The sequence below is a fragment of the Rana temporaria genome, chromosome 1, assembly GCF_905171775.1.
Source record: "Rana temporaria chromosome 1, aRanTem1.1, whole genome shotgun sequence".
NCBI classification, from domain to species: domain Eukaryota; kingdom Metazoa; phylum Chordata; class Amphibia; order Anura; family Ranidae; genus Rana; species Rana temporaria.
In genome coordinates this window covers 76,311,446-76,334,454 of record NC_053489.1, presented here as the reverse complement: position 1 = coordinate 76,334,454, position 23,009 = coordinate 76,311,446, and the positions used below count along the sequence as shown (strand labels likewise).

The 23,009-nt window shown below is 46.3% G+C and overlaps 1 protein-coding gene and 1 pseudogene across 1 annotated transcript in view; both read right to left on the bottom strand.

Annotated features, from left to right (window-relative positions):
- Nucleotides 1-21,565, bottom strand: part of LOC120928270 (granzyme A-like) — a 36,349-nt gene extending 14,784 nt beyond the window's left edge. Inside the window, exons 1-2 of the mRNA XM_040339371.1 lie at nt 21,397-21,565; nt 4,768-4,909 (exon numbers count right to left, since the gene is read on the bottom strand). Of these exons, the coding sequence (XP_040195305.1) occupies nt 4,768-4,909; nt 21,397-21,448 (194 nt within the window). The 5' untranslated portion in view covers nt 21,449-21,565. The remainder of the gene's footprint in view (nt 1-4,767; nt 4,910-21,396) is intronic.
- LOC120925693 lies at nt 1,056-1,236 on the bottom strand (annotated as a pseudogene).
- Nucleotides 21,566-23,009: the final 1,444 nt, after the last annotated feature.

The window sequence follows — 23,009 nt, the reverse complement described above, 5'->3', positions numbered from 1 at the left end:
AAAAACGTGCAGACGGGTGCAACGTCAAGTGGTCCTCCTGTGAAGAGGGACCCAAACCCTGATCCCCCGGGGCGTTAGGCTCCAGACGGGGACTGAGGTACTGTGGTCCGAGCAACCGAAGCCGACACGGACCCAACTTCCTCGGAGGGACTGCCGAAACAGAACCCTCCCAGTACTAGGTGGGGCTCCCCCGAAGGGAGACCCCATGAGAGCAGGCGAACTAAGCCAGAAGGCCATGTCCACCCACTCCCAAGACGTTCAGGGCTGGCCCGAGGACCCGCACCCTACTAATCACACAGTGACAAAACGTGCACAACAAAAAAAGACAAAAAAGTGACAAACACAGGCTTAAATAAAATAAAGTGGGGGAAGGGATAGTGGAGAGGAGAGTGAAAGAAGTGGCCATTGTGGTGAAACAATGACCAGGCCCTCCGGCCAGGAATAAAAAAATTCCTCCGGTCCTAGCCAAAAGGCCCGGCCCAGGAGGCAGGTGCTAAAAAAAGCGTGTATCTGGTGCAGTGACCGTGGTATCTTAAATCAATGTGTCCCTCACACACAGTGATCTTCAGATACCCCTGGACTGCCACTCCAGGGGCACATGCACCATAGGCTTTTCGTTCCATATCCGACCCCCCGACCGGCCAGTGCAGCCCTCCACCCCTGCCAGCTAGAGAGCCCTTCAAGGTTTTCTTGGGGAGAACTGCCGCTCAGGTAACAGCCTCCACCAATACTAGCCCGTCCAGACCCTCCGTCAACCCAGCGGATTTGCATGGCTCTGCCCCGTCCTACCACAGGGCATTACCAGCTCCTCCAACCGGATCGCTGACAGAGATAGCACTTACACCAGCCAGCCAGAAGGCCAGACTAGAACTCGGCAAAAAGACCAAGACCAAGCGCAGCACCCATCCTCACCAGGAGCACCCTTCCAGATGGCTCAGACTCAACCATGGGCCGGCCCCCAGTATTCTGTCGGGCAGCACAGCGTAGTCCCTGCTGAAACCATCCTTCCAGGTGCAATGACGTCATTGGATTGCATCCACCCTCCCCATGTAGGAGGTGCTTCAGCGCTCCGCTGACAACTGATAAGGACAGATACCACACCTAGTCCTAGCCAAAAGGCCGAGAAGCGGCAGGGAAGACAACCACGATCAGCACGGCCTAGAGTGTGCAATAGCCGTGCCTCGCCCTGGGAGAACCACCTTCATGATCATGGTGTCTCCCCTGCCAGGTAAGTAGGGACTTACACTGCCGGATCTTAGGATGCAGTACCGCATCCGCCGCTGGGGGCATTTCGTGTCGAAATGCCACCTCGGGTATGCAAATTAGCACTTACGGAGATCCACAAAGCTTTTCAGCTTCGTTTTTTCTCCGTAAGTTTTAGTTTGCAAACGCAAAATTAGGGCTGCTTTTACAAAGTGTAAAGTTAGTACACCATGTAAAAGCAGACCCTTCTGTCCAGCGACGCGATTTTTTTTTTATTTTTAATTTTTTTTTTTTCGCCGTATCTTTTTTTTTTTTTGACGCAACTTTATTGACCCGTCACGATCCACAAAGCTCGGCGTAACGTAATTTCACGCTATGCACGTCGGGAAAATGACGTCACGAGCATGCGCAGTACGGCCGGCGCGGGAGCGCGCCTCATTTAAATGGGAATCGCCCCATTTGAAGAGGAACGCCTTGCGCCGGCGGAATTTAAGTTACACCGCTGGAAATTCCCAGGTAAGTGCTTTGTGGATCGGGCACTAACTTGGGAAATTTGCGGCGGTGTAACTTAAATGGAAAAAGTTAAGTTACGCCGCCTGGCTGAGGATTTGGCCCCAAATTCCCATATTTGAAAAACTTGGAATCCATGGATTAATTATCACTTGTCACCAATTTGTGACAATTCAATCCTCAAGCCATGGTTGCTGATAGTCATACACAGACATAAGTAACTTATAAATCCAGACTACCAAAATCTGGTAGACATTTTACTCATCAGTATGAAATTCATAGCGTTCTTAGTAGAGTTGAGCGAACCCGAACTGTAAAGTTCGGGTTCGGTACGGACTTTGTGTTTTTCCCGAACCCGAATAATTGGAAAAAGTTCGGGTCCGGGATCGGAGTTCGGGAAAAAAAAATGTGCGGATGTTAAGGGGAACCCCGCCGTCAATTTAAAAAAAAATGACGTGCGGTTCCCCCTAAATATCCATAACCAGACCCTTCAGGTCTGGTATGGATATTAAGGGGAACTCCGCCGTCAATTTAAAAAAAAAATGACGTGCGGTTCTCCCTAAATATCCATAACCAGACCCGTTATCCGAGCATGTTGACCTGGCCGGCCGCAGAAAAGAGGGGGGGACAGAGTGCGGCCCCCCCTCTCCTGAACCGCACCAGGCCACATGCCCTCAACATGGGGAGGATGTCCCCATGTTGATGGGGACAAGGGTCTCATCCCCACAACCCTTGCCCGGCGGTTGTGGGGGTATGCGGGCGGGGGGCTTATCAGAATCTGGAAGACCCCTTTAACAAAGGGGACCCCCAGATCCTGACCCCCCCTGTGTGAAATGGTAATGGGGTACACTGTACCCCTACCATTTCACAAAGGAAGTGTAAAGTCTTGTAAAAAACACACACACACACACCGTAGAATAAAGTCCTTTATTAATAAAAAAAAAAAAAAACTCCAGCGGTGATAATCTACTCGTTCCCGGCTTCCTGCTCCAACGTTGTCCTGATCCAGCGACGGTGCGGGTGATCTCCAGCGATGAGAAGATCCAGCGACGGGTGATCTCCGCTCCAGCGATGAAAAGATCCATTCATCCGGAGCGCAGCATCGCCGACCTCCTCACCGCTGGACACAGCCCAGCGAATGACGCGACAGCAGCTGTGACATTACTTATATAGAGGAGGCAGGGCCACCCGTCACGTGACCCTGCACCCTCTGACGTACCCTCTGCTACGTCACTGGGGAAGCCCAGAGTCTTCCCTCTTCCTGGGCTTCCCCAGTGACGTAGCAGAGGGTACGTCAGAGGGTGCGGGGTCACGTGACGGGTGACGGGTGTCACGTGACGGGTGTCTAGTTCCGCCAGCCGCTAGGGGCGTGAACGCTGATTTACGCCTAGAATGCGTAAATTAGCGAGATACGCCGATTCACGAACGTACGCTTGCCCATCGCAGTAAAGATATGCCGTTTACGTAAGGCGAATCCCGGCGTAAAGTTAGTCGAACAAATAGCTGGCCTAGTCAATGTTAAGTATGGCCGTCGTTCCCGTGTCGAAATTTGAAAATTTTACGTTGTTTGCGTAAGTCGTCCGTGAATGGGGCTGGACGTAATTTACGTTCACGTCGAAATCAATACGTCATTGCGGCGTACTTTGGAGCAATGCACACTGGGATATGTCCACGGACGGCGCATGCGCTGTTCGTAAAAAACGTCAATCACGTCGGGTCACGAGTAATTTACATAAAACACGCCCCCTCATCCTCATTTGAATTAGGCGCGCTTACGCCGGCCCATTGACGCTACGCCGCCATAACTTAGGAGGCAAGTGCTTTGTGAATACAGCACTTGCCTCTTGACTTACGGCAGCGTAGCGTATGTGCGATACGCTACGCCGCCTCAAAAGTAAGCCGCCCTACCTGAATCCAGCTAATAATCTCCTTCATACCTTTGATCAGTTAATAACTGAATGTTAAATTGCAGATATTGTGCTCTGAAGATCACCGATCTGTAGATAAGTTGTATGCCATTGAGTTTTACCATTTTTGTCATATTTATATGTAGCGTCTGGGTACTTAGCAAGTACTGGTGCTAGTTAAATTTAGAGAGGGATCAGAGTGTTAACTGACTCTGATCCAATTATTATGTTCAAAACTGGGTCTCTGTCTCAGCTTGGCTGTGCTGTGGGCTGTCTATTGTTACTGTGGTGTAGTTCCTACCCTAGGGCTATGGGTGCCAGCATTGGAATAGAGGTTTGGGTGCTCTTCCCCAGCGGCCTATCAGGAGGGTTCGGCCTCGCTGTGCATGCTGGGGGAGGGTATTTATGGGGCAGATGCCATTAGTCTGGGTTCTTCTTTGGAGTGCGGCACCCACCTTCAGGGTGACTGCATCTCGGCACCACAGCGTAATGACCTTCCAGGCCGGGGTGCACGCGCCACGCAGTGTTCCTGGTTCCGGGACCATGTTGGTCCGGAACATTTAAGCTGTGGCAGGGAGCCCAGTAGTCGACTGGGTTCCCAATCCTGAGGATCCCAAGCGAGATAACTGTTCGGTGGGGAGTCCATCTGAGGAGAGCCGATGAGAGGTTGGCGATCCAATAGGGCTCTTCCCGTCCTAGGGGTGTATAGTGAATATAGCAGTAACAGAATTTATAACTTGTGTGGACATTGAAGTTCCTATAGACTCTCATATCATCCCCTAGACAACGAATGATGGGGTAACGTGCAAGGCCAAAATCTAAACCAGCAGCTCCTACGGGGGTAGTGCTACACATATAACAACCATAACCGAATTCCCAGATAGAATACACTTCTTGCTGCCGCAGGCTCCTCCCTGAGGCTAGACCAGTCCCAGTAGCTTCTTCTCTCCTGCACTCCAGTGATCTAAGGTGCTTTGTCTTCATCAGGTTCCATGCAGAGACATGAGGATGTCGAGAGACAGTCCAGTCCACTGCCAGAGTGGATGGGAGGGCTGCAAGGGATCCTTTTTGTTTTCCAAGGTTTAACATTAAGGAACAATTGAAACAAATAGTTTTAATGAGCATAGACAAAATTATGTTTACTTACACTTTGCAATGAGCTGCAGTTAACACCCAGTCAGCTTTTATTAATGTTCCAGCACATAGGGATCTTTCTGTCTTCAGTAGAGCCATATATGGTCTAGAGTGAGGGATAGCTTCCCGTCCTCCAATGATGTCACTGCTCTCACCTGTACAATATTAGGAACACATTATGAAGAAATCAAAAAACAATAAAAAGACGATGTAGTTTTTCACATTGTGAACCCCGCTATCTCACTGCCTAACCCGATGGAGGAATTATCGGTGTATAGCCAAGTCTCCAATTTACAGATTAACCACTTAAGGATCGAGCCTATTTTTTAGACTCTGGCCCAGATTCACAAAGGACTTACGACGGCGTAACTCCACGTACGCCGTCGTAAGTCCGAATGTGCACCATCGTATCTATGCGCCTGATTCTTAGAATCAGTTACGCATGAATTTTGCCTAGATACGAGCGGAATCTGGCCCTCTGTGTTTACAAGTTAAAATCATTTTTTTTGCTAGAAAATTACTTAGACCCCCCAAATATTACATATACATTTTTTCTAACACCCTAGAGAATTAAATGGTGGTCATTGCAATACCTTCTGTCACACTGTATTTGCACAGTGGTCTTACAAGCGCATTTTTTTTTAAAAAAAATACACTTTTTTTAATAAAAAAATAAGACAAAAGTTAGCCCAAATTTTTTTATATTGTAAAAGATAATGTTATGCAGAGTAAATTGATACCCAACATGTCACACTTCAAAATTGCACCCGCTGGTGGAATGGCGACAAACCTTGACCCTTAAAAATCTCCATAGGCGACGTTTAAAAATTTCTACAGGTTACCAGTTTTGAGTTACAGACCTCAGATCTCATGTTTACACTAAAATGTAATAAAAAAATATATTCTTTTAGAAGCATTGGGTGGAAGTGACGTTTCACGTTGCTTCCGCCCTCCAATGCTATGGAGCTGAGCAGGGGCCATCTTCCCTTCACTCAGCATCCTGGCAGTGAGGGGAGAGACGCGACAGACGGCTCCGGTAAGCACCTCATTCCAATCTACTGGAAAAGTTTGCACACTCAGAGTGAAGTGGATCATGGAAGCGGAGGAGTGGCTTGTCACCTGCAGGAATACTCTAAAAAGATTTGACTCCACTTGGGCATCTTGGAAAGACCACATTTCATGGACGTTCTCAGTCTCATCTAGCTTGGACACAGCATTGCTGGCACTGGCTGATCCCAAATTTAAACAATTGTTCTTGGCAAACCAGACACCCCACTGGTGGCTGAGCATAAGCGACCATCGAACCGGGTATGAACATGGTGAACAAAATGTTCACTTTGCGTGAACATTAGATTGGTTCCATATTATTCGTGGTCATTGGCATCACAAGTTTGTTGCACCTGTAGTGAGATCTATGTCGATTGTGATATTGTCTGTAGTTGGCAAGGACCTCCTACCCTTATCTTAAGGGAAGGGGTACGTCCACAGGGACCGATTGTCCAGGACAAAGGAGAACCTTTATTGGTTTAAAATGTTGACGATACGGCTCACTAGCTAAAGAATGCCCCGGAGCAAAAGGGAACCTAGTTGGAGGGGCCACATGACTGGGTGAACGCTGTGTAGGTTGCTCCAGGAAAAGGATGTGGGTGGGGTGCAGTATTGTTAGGGGGGTGGAGTTTCAGCAGCACGAGCTGGGCTTTTAGTTAACAGGAGTTGGCGGGGCTATTCATTCTGGCGCTACGGAGGAAGAGGTAACACACAGACTGATTTTGCTGTGTTGTTGCCTCTTCATGTGTCAGCTGAACAGCCTGCTCGAGCGGCTGCGGTCCGCGGCTATGGAGCATGGGCCTCAGTGGTATTCGGCGCAGGTGGTGGGGATGTTGCCAGGGTCAGGGGAAGGTAGGTCCAGTGATGCCTCCTGCCCCCCTCCCTGCGCCGCGTGCGGTGGTCCTGTCCTCCGGCACGTTTTAGCCCAGAGGGACCCTCAAGTGGAAAGCGCCAATTAGGGAGCCTGATTGCGGACCCTCCGGCCCACTGGGCGATGCGACCTGCCACAGCTTCTGCGGGGGATGCCGGGAGGAATCCCTGGCCTAGACGCAATGTGGCCAGGAGGGTGGCATCTCCTTCTCCTTCCGGGCCCACTCCGGTGGACAGGGACTTGGTGGTAGCGTGGGCTGTCCCATCCACCCAGCGCAGCGCTACCCGACGTGGAAGGACTGCAGGAGCGGCCGTGGGCTCCTCTTCCAGGGCGGCCGTGCCTAGCATGGGGAGAAGCGGAGGTCCTGTTAGGTTGACGACGGCAGTTTCAGAGCGGCTGCTGCTGGCACACAGGGGGCCCCGCGGGGGAGGACTGCGGATGTGATGCGGCCTGATCCCAGGGCCCTTGGGGGTATCATCAACAGCGGGCATCCAGTCTTGGCAGCGCCTGCAGCGTCACCTGCTGGTCAGGGGGACCAGCGGTTGGAAGGAGAGATTTCAGACATACACTCGGATGGTCAAGGAGCGGTGGCGGCCCCGTCGGGGCTTTAGCAAGGACCCGGAGTAGCAGCTGGTTGGTCGGTTTCCCCTGGGCATCCGGGTAAGTCTTCATCTACTCCTTTAACTGTTTCTCCTGTATAATTGTTGTCATTCTCCCCCTACTCCACCTCCCCCCCTTACCCTTCCAGCACTTTCAGGGGCTCTGGAGGGGGGTGGGACGGGGTCATGGCCGGTGTTGCTGACGGTCGATGGGGTAGGGGTGGCGATGGGGGGTGGTGCCCATAGTATGGGATTAGCATTACTGCAGCAGCTTTTGACATCCCTCTTGCAAGATATGGCAGGGATATGGTGAGTGGGGGGCGGAAGTCATGCCCCCCGTTACCACGGTGCTTGGTTGGGTGGGGACAGTGGGCGGGCAGGCGCCACGTTGGCGCCGGTGGCCTCGCCGGGGGTACAGGGGGGCTTCATACGCCTTCGGGGTCCCCCCGGGGCGGCTGCTACTTTATTAACGGGGCCTTCTCCTACTGGTACTGGGGTGAGTGTGGTGGTGGCAGGCAATTCGCAAGTGAATTAGCCAGGGGGTGTCGGCTCCCCCCGTGATGACGACGTCTTCAGGGAGTGTGGTGGCAAGTGTTGTTTCCCCCGGCAGTAACAGGAGTTTCTCAGGTAAGTACGGATGGTGGCTCAGTGTCGGGGCTGACCGTGGATTGGCGAATACGGCTCGGTGTGAGGTCTGTATTTGAGCTTCCTGACGAATTTGAACAACTCGAAATGCGTCGAGGCCTAGGGGTACCACACTTTTGTAACACGGCACACGACTCTGACCTCCGCAACGGTATCGCACAGGCACTTCCGCCTGCTGGAACGCACTGCGGACGAGGCTTGGAGCGCACGCCGGGGAGGTAGCAGTGACGCTGGACAGGCTAGTGCCGGCTTAGGCACAAGAGCATGTGAGTGCATATTCTGCTTTTTAAATGTTTTATGAATAATTAGTTAAAAACTTACTACACCATATGGGACTTTTCTTTTTCTAGAGCAAAAAAAGAACCCATAGAGAGTTGGAGCGCGGAGGTTCGGGACCAGCAGTGGAAACCGCACATCATATGTTTACATGCTGTTTATCTCTTTGGATCTGGTGAGAGCATAGCGAAATAGGAGGTGGTGGTGACACTTACATTTAAGGTGGAAAAGTCACGAATTTTTGCAGCAAGGCACAAATTTCTGCACACATTGGAAACATACTTTGAGGACTTTGCATTTTAATGCACGATAATACTGGACTATTTCTTATATAGATCGGTTATAGTTTTTTGTACTTATATAGTTTTTTGTACTTATTTATTTATATTCATACACATTATTGATTGTCAGCGCATTGGCGCCTCTGAGTTTGCAGGAAAAGGGGTCTATATAATATTTTTTTATACATGTGATCACATCACAATATATGCTTTAGGGACCACGTTGGTACACTATATGAGTTTGTTTATGATTGCTACGTGTAGTTTAGTCATATATATTTATTTAAATATTCATTTATATTTATTTATATATTTATTCATTTTTTGATGTCAGCGCAGTAGTACAATTGTACGAACACCTATATAAAAGTTAAAGAAATTTGTTTGGGTCAAAATGTTTATGTTTAAATATATATATTTATTTAAAGATATATATATATATATATATATATATATATATATATATATATATGTATATATATATATATATATATTAATACCAACATTGCAAGGCATAAATATGCAATTGTGATGAAAGAATTGGCATACCATTAGGTAGACGCTTGTTAATGGCCATGCAGTTTTACTATTAAAGTACTATATATGGCCATTGATCATTTCCCTAAATTAAAATGAGGTGGAGATAGGGAATTTGTATAAAAGAGGGAGAGGCGAAATGAATACACCAGCAAAATACTTTACAACCATAGAGGCTTAATGTGGTATTTGATCTACATTTATTTTTCTGATTTGGATGATTGCTGTGATACATTTTTATATATCAGATTATAAATGTTTCAGATGATGATATTCGATGGCAGCATGTTAATGTGAGAACTTGAACTTTCTTCTGTGGCTGATCCTCGAAAGACAAGTTAAACAAGATTAGTAATATAAAGGTAAAAGCCAGTGAGACAGTGTCAGTTCCTATGAACACAGATTTAGGTGTACATTTGTAAGCGTGATATCTCCTGCCTTTACACATGGTGGCCTTTCACCGCATATAAAGCTCTCCGAGAGCAGACTGGCCCCATTTTAATGTGGACGTACATGTACTGTATGTGATCCAGCATGTGCAGGTAGGGGGCATTCGCTACAGCACAAGCCAACCAACGTGTCCAGGCCAACAATATATGGCCGAAACCCGCTGATCGGTTGAGCAAATGACAGAAGAGAGCTCTGGGTTGTTAAACAATCCAGAGCTCTCTATAGACAGCAGCAATGTGCTGTTTTTCTTTTTGTCTCCCTGCAAAGCAGAGAGTAAAAACTGTCATATCGCTCAGTAAAAACTGTACACACAGTAAACATTGTTAGGCACACAGTTAACCCCTTGATTACCCCTAAATGTTAACCCCTTCCCAGCCAATTTCACTAGTACAGTTACAGTCAGTGCCGATCCTGACCTCCCTGGGGCCCTAAGCAAAATTACATGTCACATTGAAGTTGAGAAGCGGGGGGGGTTGCCGAAAATGACATCTCACATTACAGTTGAGAAGGGGGGGGGGGGTGCTGGCTTCTTACCTCCCACCCCAAGCGGGGGGCCCGAAAATTACTTCTCACCAGGCGGGGCCTCTAGTAATTTGGGGGGCCCTAAGCGGCTTGCATAGTGAGCCTGTAGGGCGGATCAGCCCTGGTTACAGTGTAAATGTATTAGCACTGATTACTGTATTAGTGTCACTGGTGATGTCAGTGCCAGTTAGTCAGTTCCCCCCAGCATCAGTGGGGCCTCGTACACACGACCGAAAAACTCGTCGTAAAAGAAACATTGTTTTCCTTGGCGAGTTCCTTGTCAGGCTTGTCGAGAATCTTGTCAAGCTTTCCTTGCATACACACTGTCAAAACAAAATCCCGTCGTTCTCAAACGTGGTGACGTACAACACGTACGACGGCACTATAAAGGGGAAGTTCGATTCCACTGGCACAACCCTTGGGGCTGCTTTTGCTAATCTCATGTTACTGCGTGTTAAGTAAAAGTTTGGTAAGAGACGATTCGCTCTTTTCAGTCTGTTACAGCGTGACGAATGTGCTATCTCCCTTACGAACGCTACTTTTACCTAAGGTGCGCTCCCGTCTCACACTTTATTCTGAGCATGCGCGGGTTTCTAAGCATACACACGAACGTGCTTCTCGTCGTAAACCAGCCCAACAAGAAACATGACGAGGAAATTGAGACTCCCGACGAGAAAAAAGAGAACTTGTTCTCTTTTTTTCTCGTCGAGATCCACAACAGTTTTCTCAACGAAAAACATACACACGACCGTTTTCCTCGGGAAAAAAGTTTCTTGATGGATTTTGTCGAGGAGAACGGTCGTGTTTACGAGGCCTTAGTGAAAGATTGTCTGCCACACTATCACAATTCCACTATAAGTCGCTGATCACCGCTATTACTAGTAGAAAAAGTAAAAAAATTAATTTTGTATATATTCAATTGTTTGTAGAAACTATGGCCCGGATTCAGATACAATAGTGTATCTTTCGGCGGGCGTAACGTATCTCAGATACGTTACGCCGCCGTAAATTAGGGCGCAAGTTCCGTATTCAGAAAGAACTTGCGTCCTAAGTTAAGGCGGCGTTACGTATGTGGTCCGGCGTAGGCCCGCGGAATTTAAATGTGGATGATGTGGGCGTGTTTTATTTAAATTAATTGTGACCCCACGTATTTGACGTTTTTTACGAACGGCGCATGCGCCGTTCGTGAAAGAATCCCAGTGCGCATGCTCGAAATTACACCGCAAATCGTCATTGCTTACTTACGTACAGCCCTATTCGCGAACGACTTACGCAAACGATGTAATCGACGGAAAATTTGACGCTGGCCCGACGTCCATACTTAGCATAGGATACCCCTCATATAGCAGGGGTAACTTTACGCCGGAAAAAGCTGAACGTAACTGACGTAAAAAAATGCGCCGGGAGGACGTACGTTTCTAAATCGGCGTATCTACCTTATTTGCATATTCTTCGCGTAAATATACGGAAGTGCCACCTAGCGGCCAGCGTAAATATGCAGCCTAAGATAAGACACTTACGCCAGTCGGATCTTAGGGAAATCTATGCGTAACTGATTCTATGAATCAGCCGCATAGATACGACCCCGCAACTCAGAGTAACGACGGCGTATCCGGAGATACGCCGTCGTAACTGCTATCTGAATCCGGCCCTATAACTCTTATGCCCTGTACACACGATTGGTTCATCCGATGAAAACGGACCGATGGATTTTTTCATCAGATATGCGATGAAGCTGACTTTCATCAGTCGTGCCTACACACCATCAGTTAAAAAAACTTTTGTGTCAGAACGCGGTGTTGTAAAACATAATGACCGAGCATGCATCGACTTGATTCTGAGCATGCGTTGATTTTTAACCGATGAAATTCCCCACAGACGATCGTTTTTTTCTATCGTTTTTTAAAACAGGTTCTACATTTTTTCACTGATGGGAAAAAAAACGATGGGGCCCACACATGATCGGTTCGTCTGATGAAAACGGTCCATCGGAACCGATCGCGTGTACGCGGCATTACACAAACCAAACAATATACACTTAGGCCGCGTACACGGCCGGTGCAAACCAATGAAAACGGCCTGAAGTCCAGTTTCATCGGTCCAAACCGACCGTGTGTACGGCCCATCGGTCTGTTGTCCTTCGGAAAAAAATTATAGAACTTGCTTTAAAATCGAACAGATGGACGGCTGACCATCGGTCAAAACCGATGGTTAGTACACAAAGCATCGGTTCAAAACCCGCGCATGCTCAGAATCAAGTCGACGCATTCTTGGAAGCATTGAACTTCGTTTTTTTCAGCACGTTGTGTGTTTTACGTCACCGCGTTCTGACCCGATTGGGTTTTGAACTGATGGTGTGTACGCACATCAGACCATCGGTCTGCTTCAGCGGTGAACCGATGAAAACGGTCCGTCTGACCATTCTCTTTGGATGGATCGACCGAGTGTACGCGACCTTACTGGGATTCTTATTTACCCAAAACGTAGAACAATACATTTTGGACTAAATATATGAAGAAATTTGATTTTTTTTTTCATTGGATATGTTTTATAGCAGAAAGTGCTATAAAAAATATATATATATATATATTTTTAAATGTCGGCCTTTTTTAATTTGAATATAACAAATTTAAAACACAGTAGTGCTCAAATACCACCAAATAAAAGCTCTCTTTGTGTAAAAAAAAAAATATATACATTTTGTTTGGGTACAGCGCTGCATGACTGAACAATTTCCAGGTAAAATAGCACAGTGCCATTTGTCCAACAAATGACTTGGTCTCAAAGGAAGTAAAAGCTTCCTGAGCTGAAATAGTTTATATACCTGCCTGAGAAGAGACGTGAATGAAATAAAAGGTGAATGGCTGTGATTGGTAGTAGAAGTGAGCTTTAAGCCCCCGATCTTATGAGATCAAGGGCTCAAATACTCCTGACAGGAGACAAAAAAACAGTTAAAATATACAATTAAAGCTAATAAAAGACCTGTGTGAGAGAGCCATTCATGAATAATTGTGTTTTTATTTATATCAAAGCATTTCTGTGACATTTATAACAAATTATATGTATATAGTCATAAAAGCATTTCCACTTCACTCCCTGCTATCCTCACCTTTGAGATGGAGAAGCAGACATCAAGAAAACTGCCAGTGAGGTGCATATATATCAACTTATTAAATATTTCTATAATACAGGATTACAAGCATAATCCGTTCCAGGAGATTGCTCGTAATCCAAAGCACTCGCATATTAAAGCAAGTTTCCCCATAGAAGTCAATGGGAACGAAAATAATTTGTTCTGCATTGACTTCTATGACATGCAATACCACATGTGGCCAGAGATGGGGGGGCGCCGGAGAGCCTTGGAAAGGCTCGTGGACAGCTCGGCTGAACTCAGAAAACCTTGGAAAGGCTTGGGAACTGAGTATTTCTGAGTTTCTCTGAGTATATCGAGTATATCCGAACGGCTCCAATTGGCTTTGGCGCCCCTGCACCACTGGCCAAATGCGGTATTGCACACCGCTGTTGCTTGAATCCTGCTAGTTTTGCGAAACAACACTCGCAAACCAAGTCAGGATTTAAAAAAAATGCTTGTATTGTGAAACGCTCGTTAACCGCGTCACTCGCAATCCGAGGTTTCACTGTACTATTTATGTAGTATGCTAGTAATGTAAATCCAACAAATTATTACAAACAATGCCACATGTCCATTAACAAATGATTTAAAGAGTACAATATGACATTGTAGGAGTCTCAATTAGGTAATATAATGTATAAAAAAAATATTTAAAACATTTAAAATATATATTTTTTAAAAATATGAAAAACAATAAATAAAAAATATAATTAAAAAGTATATAAAGAGCTGTCCCCTAAAGCCACTCAACCCCCAAGTGGACATTAAGACAAGTTATAGCCTTCTAAAATAGATATATAAATTCATCTGGATAATAAACATAATTCAGCTATTGTTAAAGCGGGAGTTCACCCATTTATTAAATTTTTCTTCTTTTCCCCTTAGATTCCTGCTCGTTTGGTCTAGGGGAATCGGCTATTTGTTTTAAAATATGAGCAGTACTTACCTGTTTTCGAGATGCATCTTCTCCGTCGCTTCCGGGTATGGGTCTTCGGGAGCGGGCGTTTCTTCTTGATTGACAGTCTTCCGAGAGGCTTCCGATGGTCGCATCCATTGCGTCACTAGTAGCCGAAAGAAGCCGAACGTCGGTGCGGCTCTATACTGCGCCTGCGCACCGACGTTCGGCTTCTTTCGGAAAATCGTGACGCGATGGATGCGACCGTCGGAAGCCTCTCGGAAGACTGTCAATCAAGAAGGAACGCCCATTCCCGCAGCCCATACCCGGAAGCGACGGAGAGGATACATCTCGTAAACGGTAAGTACGGATCATATTTTAAAACAACTAGTCGATTCCCCTAGACAAAACGAGCATCCATCTAAGGGGAAAATGTGCTCTCTAAGGGTGAACCTCCGCTTTAACCACTTAAAGCGGTGGTTCACCCTTAAAAACAAGTTTCTACCATGAAATCCAGCATACTAGCGTGAGCTACAGTATGCCTTTATTTTATTTTTTTGAGCCGTACTCACAGTTTAATCCAGTTGTTAAGTTTCAGACTCCCCGCGGGGAATGGGCGTTCCTATGCAGAGGGAACATGATTGACGGCCGGCTATGGCGCGTCACGCTTCCCGAAAATAGCCGGAGTAGGACTCGGCCTTTCACGGCGCTATACGGCGCCTGCGCACAGACTAGGAGCTGACTGCGCAGGCGCCGTGAAAGGCCAAGTCCTATTTCGGCTATTTTCGGGAAGCGTGACGCGCCATAGCCGGCCGTCAATTAAGTTCCCTCTGCATAGGAATGCCCATTCCCCGTGGGGAGTCTGAAACTTAACAACGGGATTAAACTGTGAGTACGGCTCAAAAAAATAAAATAAAGGCATACTGTAGCTCACACTAGAATGCTGGATGCCATGGTAGAAATTTTTTTTTTTTTTTAGGGTGAACCCCCGCTTTAAGACCCGGACCAAAATGCAGGTAAAGGACCAGGCCCTTTTTGCGATTCGGCACTGCGTCGCTTTAACTGACAATTGCGCGGTCGTGCAACGTAGCTCCCAAACAAAATTGGTTTCCTTTTTTTCCCACAAATAGAGATTTCTTTTGGTGGTATTTGATCACCTCTGCGTTTTTTATTTTTTGCGCTATAAACAAAAAAAAGCAAAAATTTTGAAAAAAAAAAATCAATATTTTTTACTTTTTGCTATAATAAATATCCCCCAAAAATATATAAAAAAAGTTTTTTTCCTCAGTTTAGGCCGATACAGTAGGTGTTTGTGATATTGTGTTTTTAGCACGACAGCATCGCGCTGATTCTCGGCGACATGGTGCCGAGATCTCGCCGACATCTCGCACTCACTGGAATAGTGACAGCACATCCCAGCAAGCGCGTCATAGAAGCGACGGGAGATCCGACTTGGATTCCCGCCAATTCTACACGTGTGCGGCGTTTGTTATGAATCCTGAGGGGGAAGTCCCCGCCGGATTTTAAATAAAAATCCGGCATGGGTTCCCCCCTCAGGAGCATACGGGCCCTTAGGTCTGTTATGGGTTGTAAGGAGAGCCCCCCTACGCCGAAAAAAAACGGCGTAGGAGGTCCCCCTACAATCCATACCAGACCCGTATCCAAAGCACGCTACCCGGCCGGCCAGGAAGGGAGTGGGGACGAGCGAGCGCCCCCCCCCCCCTCCTGAGCCGTACCAGGCTGCATGCCCTCAACATGGGGGGGTTGGGTGCTCTGGGGCGCACTGCGGCCCCCCCACCTCAGAGCACCCTGTCCCCATGTTGATGAGGACAGGGCCCCTTCCCGACAACCCTGGCCGTTGGTTGTCGGGGTATGCGGGCGGGAGGCTTATCGGAATCTGGGAGCCCCCTTTAATAAGGGGGCCCCCAGATACCGGCCCCCCACCCTAAGTGAATGGATATGGGGTACATCGTACCCCTAACCATTCACCTGTAGGAAAAATGTCAAAGTTAATAAACACACCACACAAGGGTTTTTAAAATAATTTATTTTTCTGCTCCGGAGGCTCCCCCTGTCTTCTTTATTAGCTCTTTTACCAGTGGGAGCTTCTTCTTTGACGTCTTCGGGTGGGTGGGGGCCGCCGTCTGGTTCTCTTCCACCGCCGGGGGGGGTCGCTTTTAAAAAAGCCCCCACCCCCCGGCGGGTTTCCTCCGGCGTCTTCGGCGGGGGGGCTTCTTCTTCCGCTATCCCAACGGGTCTTCTCCGCTATCCGGGGGGTCTTCTCAACTCTCCGGGGGTCTCCTTCTATGTTCGCCGCTCTCCGCTGTTGACTCGGCACACCCCGGTTCTTCCTCTCGCTGTCCGGTGCCTTCTTCCGTGCTGTACGTCTTCTTCTCCTTCCGTGCTGTGAGTTCTTCTTCCGTGCTGTGACGTCATGTTCTTCACTTCTCTCCTTCTCCCGATGTTGACACGTCGCCTTTCCTCGCTGCAATGACGTGTGCGCGGCTTGCATCGGACCTATATAGGCCTCACAGTCCCATCATGCTCTGTACCTACCCATGTGATACCTACCCACGTTTTTAAAAGCGACCCCCCCCCGGCGGTGGAAGAGAACCAGACGGCGGCCCCCACCCACCCGAAGACGTCAAATAAGAAGCCCCCCCTGGTAAACAGAGCTAATAAAGAAGACAGGGGGAGCCTCCGGAGCAGAAAAATAAATTATTTTAAAAACCCTTGTGTGGTGTGTTTATTAACTTTGACGTTTTTCCTACAGGTGAATAGTTAGGGGTACGATGTACCCCATATCCATTCACTTAGGGTGGGGGGCCGGTATCTGGGGGCCCCCTTATTAAAGGGGGCTCAAAGATTCCGATAAGCCTCCCGCCCGCATACCCCGACAACCAACGGCCAGGGTTGTCGGGAAGGGGCCCTGTCCTCATCAACATGGGGACAGGGTGCTCTGAGGTGGGGGGGCCGCAGTGCGCCCCCCTGCCCCAGAGCACCCAACCCCCCATGTTGAGGGCATGCAGCCTGGTACGGCTCAGGAGGGGGGGGCGCTCGCTCGTCCCCACTCCCTTCCTGGCCGGCCAGCGTGCTTTGGATACGGGTCTGGTATGGATTGTAGGGGGACCCCCTACGCCGTTTTTTTCGGCGTAGGGGGGCTCTCCTTACAACCCTTAACAGACCTAAGGGCCCGGTATGCTCCTGAGGGGGGAACCCATGCCGGATTTTTATTTAAAATCCGGCGGGGACTTCCCCCTCAGGATTCATAACAAACGCCGCACACGTGTAGAATTGGCGGGAACCCAAGTCGGATCTCCCGTCGCTTCTATGACGGCTCTGTCTCCATCGCGGCAAGCCAGCTCGGCGCTGGCTCCCGCGATGGGGCTCGTAGGTGGTCAATCTCGCCGAGAAAGGGAGCGAGATTGACACAATATCGCGTTCACCTACTGTACGTATTCTTCTACCTATTTTTGGTTAAAAAAATTGCAATAAGCGTTGGTTTGCGCAAAATATATAGCGTTTACCAAATAGGGGATAGTTTTATTGCATTTTTATAAAAAAAAAATTTTTTTACTACTAATGGCGGCGATAAGCGATTTTTTCCGTGACTGCGACATTATGGCGGACACAACGGACAATTTTGACACATTTTTGGGACCATTGTCATTTTCACAGCAAAAAATGCTATAAAAATGCATTGTTTACTGTGAAAATGACAATTGCAGTTTAGAAAATAAACCACTAGGGGTGCTGAAGGGGTTAAGTGTGACCTCATATGTGTTTCTAACTTTTGGGGGGCGGGGCTGGACGTGTGACGTCATTGATCGCCTTTCCTTATATCAGGGAACAGACGATCAATGACAGCGCCACAACGAAGAACAGGGAAGGTGTATCGACGTTAGGCGGTCCTTAAGTGGTTAATGAAACAATTTATATCCCAAGCGACATTTAATCCAAAAGGGTTATAACATTTAAGGTAAAAAATCCAGCGGATCTCCATCCGTGAGATTTCTCCCTCGCCAATGAGGTGTAAATCTATCAATAGCTACAAAGGTGGTACCTGCTGGATTTTTATTGTGGCATTCAAGATAGTGGTGAGAAACACTGGGGCAGATCTACAGAGAGAGTACGCCGGCGTATCTACTGATACGCCGGCGTACTTTCAAATTACCCGCGTCGTATCTTTAGTTTGAATCCTCAAACCAAGATACAACGGCATCTGGGTTAGATCCGTACGCCTTCGGATCGTAGATGCAATACTTCGGCATCCGCTGGGTGTAGTTTGCGTCGTTTTCCGCGTCGGGTATGCAAATTAGCTATTTCCGACGATCCACGAAGGTACGCGCGGCCGTCACCTTCTTTTACGTCATCTCTAGTCGGCTTTTTCCGGCGTATAGTTAAAGCTGGTGTTTTGCGGCTTATAATTAGATTTGCCATGTTAAGTATGGCCGTAGTTCCCACGTTTAATTTTAATTTTTTCTTTTTGCGTAAGTCGTTCGTGAATCAGGATGGACGTAATTCACATCTCAGTTAAAAAAAATTACGTTGTTGTGACGTCATTTAGCGCAATGCACGGCGGGAAATTTAGAAACAGAGCATGCACAGTTCATTCGGCGCGGGGACGCGCTTCATTTAAATGAAACACGCCCCCTAATCGCCGATTTGAATTGCGCGCCGTTACGCTGCCAGAGATAGACTACGCCGCCGTAACTTTCGGCGCGCAATCTTTTAGGATTCGAACCAAAGCCGGAAAAGTTACGGCGGCGTAGCGTATCTCTGATACGCTGCGCGGGTGCAGATCTCTGTGGATCTGCCCCACTGTGTTTAGGAAACCCTTTTTTTCGGCAGACCTCAAAGCGAACGGGATCCGTCTGGTTTTGGCCAGATGGACCACGTGAAGTACCCCAGTCACTGTCTGGAGCCTAACCCCCCCAGGGGATCGGGGCTAGGGTCCTTTCTCTTCGGAGGAGGACTATGTGTACACCCTGTGCACGTTTTGTGTTGCACTTTTTGTGTGCATTTTTTTTTCCGCATCGGGTAGAGTCTGAGTGTGTTCACACACCATGTGCTTTAAAAAAAAATGCCTGTAAATGACTAGTTCAATGCAGTACGTGCATTGAGAAGTGAAAAAAGGTATTGCTTCACTTTAAGTACATTTTTGTTTTACATACATGCTTTGGTCCCATTGTGTACTTAAAAGTGGAGTATATCTGTACACTACACTGACTGCACAAAACTGACTGAACACACTATCCACTAACTACCTGCCTAATCTCCATTATCACACATTGGGGTTTATTTACTAAAGCTGGAGAGTGCAAAATCAGGCTCACTTCTGCATAGAAACAAATAATTTTCCAGATTTTATTGCCAAAGGTTAATTGAACAAGCTGAAGTTAGAAGCTGATTGGCTACCATGCACAGCAGCACCAGATTCGGAGTGCACCAGCTTTAGTAAATCTACTCCACTATAGCCGGCAGTTCTGATCATTGTATTTTGATGGTATTTTGATGTTTGGAAAGTCTCCCTACTGTCAGAATACAGAAATCCCCATCCACTGGTTGAATAAAAAAAAGAATCATCTGTAGGCTATTTAAGATGGTTAAAGCCACAGATTTAGGTGTATGTTTATTAAACTGTGCTATTTCCTGCTTTTACACATTGCAGCGCTTCACCGCATATATTTTCCCTTCTCTTCTCTGTCCGAGAAGAGAAATGAATGAAAGACACAGTGGGGCTTTGATGTGCAGTAGAAGTGAGATTTAGAGCCCATGGGGCTCCAATACCCCCAAAGGCATTTCTGTGACATTTGTAACAGGTTATATTTAAATAGCCATAAATGCCCTCAGTTACAAGTGTCACTGAAATATCCTGATATAAATAAAAACACAATTATGTATGTGTGAGAGGGATCATTTATAAATAATTGATAATACACAATGGGCCAGATTCTCGTACATCCGCATATCTTTGCGCGGGCGTAACATATCCGATTTACGTTACGCCTCCGCAACTTAGACGGGCAAGTGCTGTATTCTCAAAGCACTTGCTCCGTAAGTTGCGGCGGCGTAGCGTAAATCGGCCGGCGTAAGCCCGCCTAATTCAAATTTGGAACAGGGGGGTGTGTTTTATGTAAAATATCCCTGACCCGACGTGATTGACGTTTTTCACGAATGGCGCATGCGCCGTCCGTGGACATATCCCAGTGTGCATTGCTCCAAATACGCCGCAAGAACGTATTGGTTTTGACGTGAACGTAAATTACATCCAGCCCCATTCACGGACGACTTACGCAAACGACGTAAAATATTCAAAATTCGACACGGGAACGACGTCCATACTTAACATTGGTACACCGCATGTACGCCACCATATAGCAAGGGTAACTTTACGCCGGGAAAAGCCTAACGTAAACGGCGTATCTGTACTGCGTCGGCCGGGCGTATGTTCGTGAATTTGCGTATATAGCTGATTTACATATTTCTAAGCGTAAATCAGCGTACACGCCCCTAGCGGCCAGCGTAAATATGCAGTTACGATCCGACGGCGTAAGAGACTTACGACGGTCGGATCTAATAGAAATCTATGCGTAACTGATTCTATGAATCAGGCGCATAGATACGACGGCACAACTCAGAGATACGACGGCATATCCCCTCTGTGAATCTGGGCCAATATATATATATATATATATATATATATATATATATATATATATATATATATATATATATATATACACTGTATATATATATATATATATATATATATATATATATATATATAAAAAGAAGAGTGCAGAAACGACTTGATGTTAAATATATACGTATATACACACAGACACCAAACCTGGGCTGCAAGACTATTGATGTAATGTTGGATTAAGGCAGTGTTTCTCAATTCCAGTCCTCAGGCCCCCCCAACAGGTCAGATTTTCAGGATTTCCCTCAGATGAAAAGGCTGTGGTGATTACTAAGGCAGTGAAACTGATCAAATCACCTGTGCAAAATAATGGAAATCCTGAAAACCTGACCTGTTGGGGGGGCCTGAGGACTGGAATTGAGAAACACTGGATTAAGGTAAAAATACTGTAGCAAGCTAATATTTGGTTCTTCTTTTTTAATTATTTGGGGGAAAAAATCTATAATAATATCAATGTAGTATAGGACAATTATCAATAAGCAAAAATAGACAATTCACCACTTGTAAAAAGCCATATGCATCATACAAAATAACCTGAAATTTAGGTGGATGTTCTACAAAATAAAAACATTATTTAACACTATTTAAAACTTACAAAGCAAATACAAGTCTGGTATTTAAGCATTTATGATAAGAAAATTACTTTTATTTACCTGCACTCTTCCATAGTTCAAACTTACCATTTGGAAGCAATAAAGAAGACAACAGACAAGTTGCAATCCAGTGAAGCATCTTGTTTTCAGTTTTTCTAAACGACAAAAATACCAACTGGGGTTTTTTTTTTCTTAGTTTATATACTTTACACTGTGGATAGATGACACCTTGAATACAGTTTCGCTTTGACTGAACACCTAAAAAGTGTGTTAAAGGAGAACACACCTCACTCATGTAATGTAGGCAGTACGTAGCATACTTTTCTTTGTCTTTTTTTTTTTTACAAGAAAACTTTTCTTTGTCTTTAAGTTCTGAATTGGTATATGAATTTTTAAATATAATTACTGTATGTGTAAAGCCGTTTTCAAAGAACATACAGCACTCTGTGACTAGATAAGGGGAGAATGTGACATTTATATACCCCAGGGGTGATGTCACTGTCAGAGGCTGCATGTAACCAGTGGCGTAGCGTGCGTTGTCAGCGCCTGGGATGAGACAAGTAATTTGCGCCCCCCGACCCATGGACTTACCTATTTTCAGCTATCTCCAGTCTGGTCACATGATCCACCATGTGAGACAGCGGTGGCTGTAGGGAAGAGGAGAGCATGCTTGATAATGACTAGTAAAAGCCTGGAGTTGTGACCTCATGCATATGTTCCTATGTCCCACCTGTTGTTGGCGCTCCCTCCTCTTCACACTCGTGACAGCGCCCCTCTAAATTTTGCGCCCAGGGCGGTGGTCCCCCTCGTACCCCCCACGCAATGCCACTGCATGTAACCAACATTGTTCAAGAAATAAGCAGCCTCCAGTGGTGAACACATTAGGTACCTTTTGGAACCCAGCTAATGTCCCAATAAAGTTTTTGACCATACATCAGCTTTAATGTAAATTTGAAAGTAATTTTCAATCATTTTAAATCTGCAGCTTTAATGAAAACACCTGGTGATCATACTATGAAAAATTACTAGATGCATCTACAGTTTGTTTAATATGATTATTTATTTTTCTTCAGTGTGCTTTTGGTGTTGTGCCTTCAAAAATATTTTTAACATTATATAGAGATTTGTTGGTTGGACAGTTTCCAGAAACAGACCATATTCTCCAGTCCCACATGATTGTTAAAAAGAGATATTATGAGAGAGGCAATGCTCTCTCAAAGCGTAATGGGACTGTTAATGGAGATGGCGTGTCTGTTTGTAAAGGTGAGCACTCGAACAAAAAATTTAGAAAGTACAATTTTATTAATAGTATACAATAAAAATGACATCATAATAACATATAGACCATGGTAGAATGCTGGATGCATGACAATAGATGGTTGGCAATGTAGGAGGCCAACATGTTTCACAAGAATGCGTCGTCAGGGCACCGCATCCATCTAAATTTGCATCTAGTTTATACGAGACATAAAGCATGTCATTAGTATAAAAACAGACATACATTAAATACATTTAATACTGATATACATTTTTACTCAAATCAAATATAATTAAATTTAGTCGCAGCAAACAACTGCATGTGCTCACCTGGTCTAAAAGCTTGGAATGACTCACGTACATCATTACCCGGGCATCAGAAGGGCCGAGTCAGACCCACCAGAGTGGCCTGTAATGCTACTGGACCGTGTTAGCAACCAATC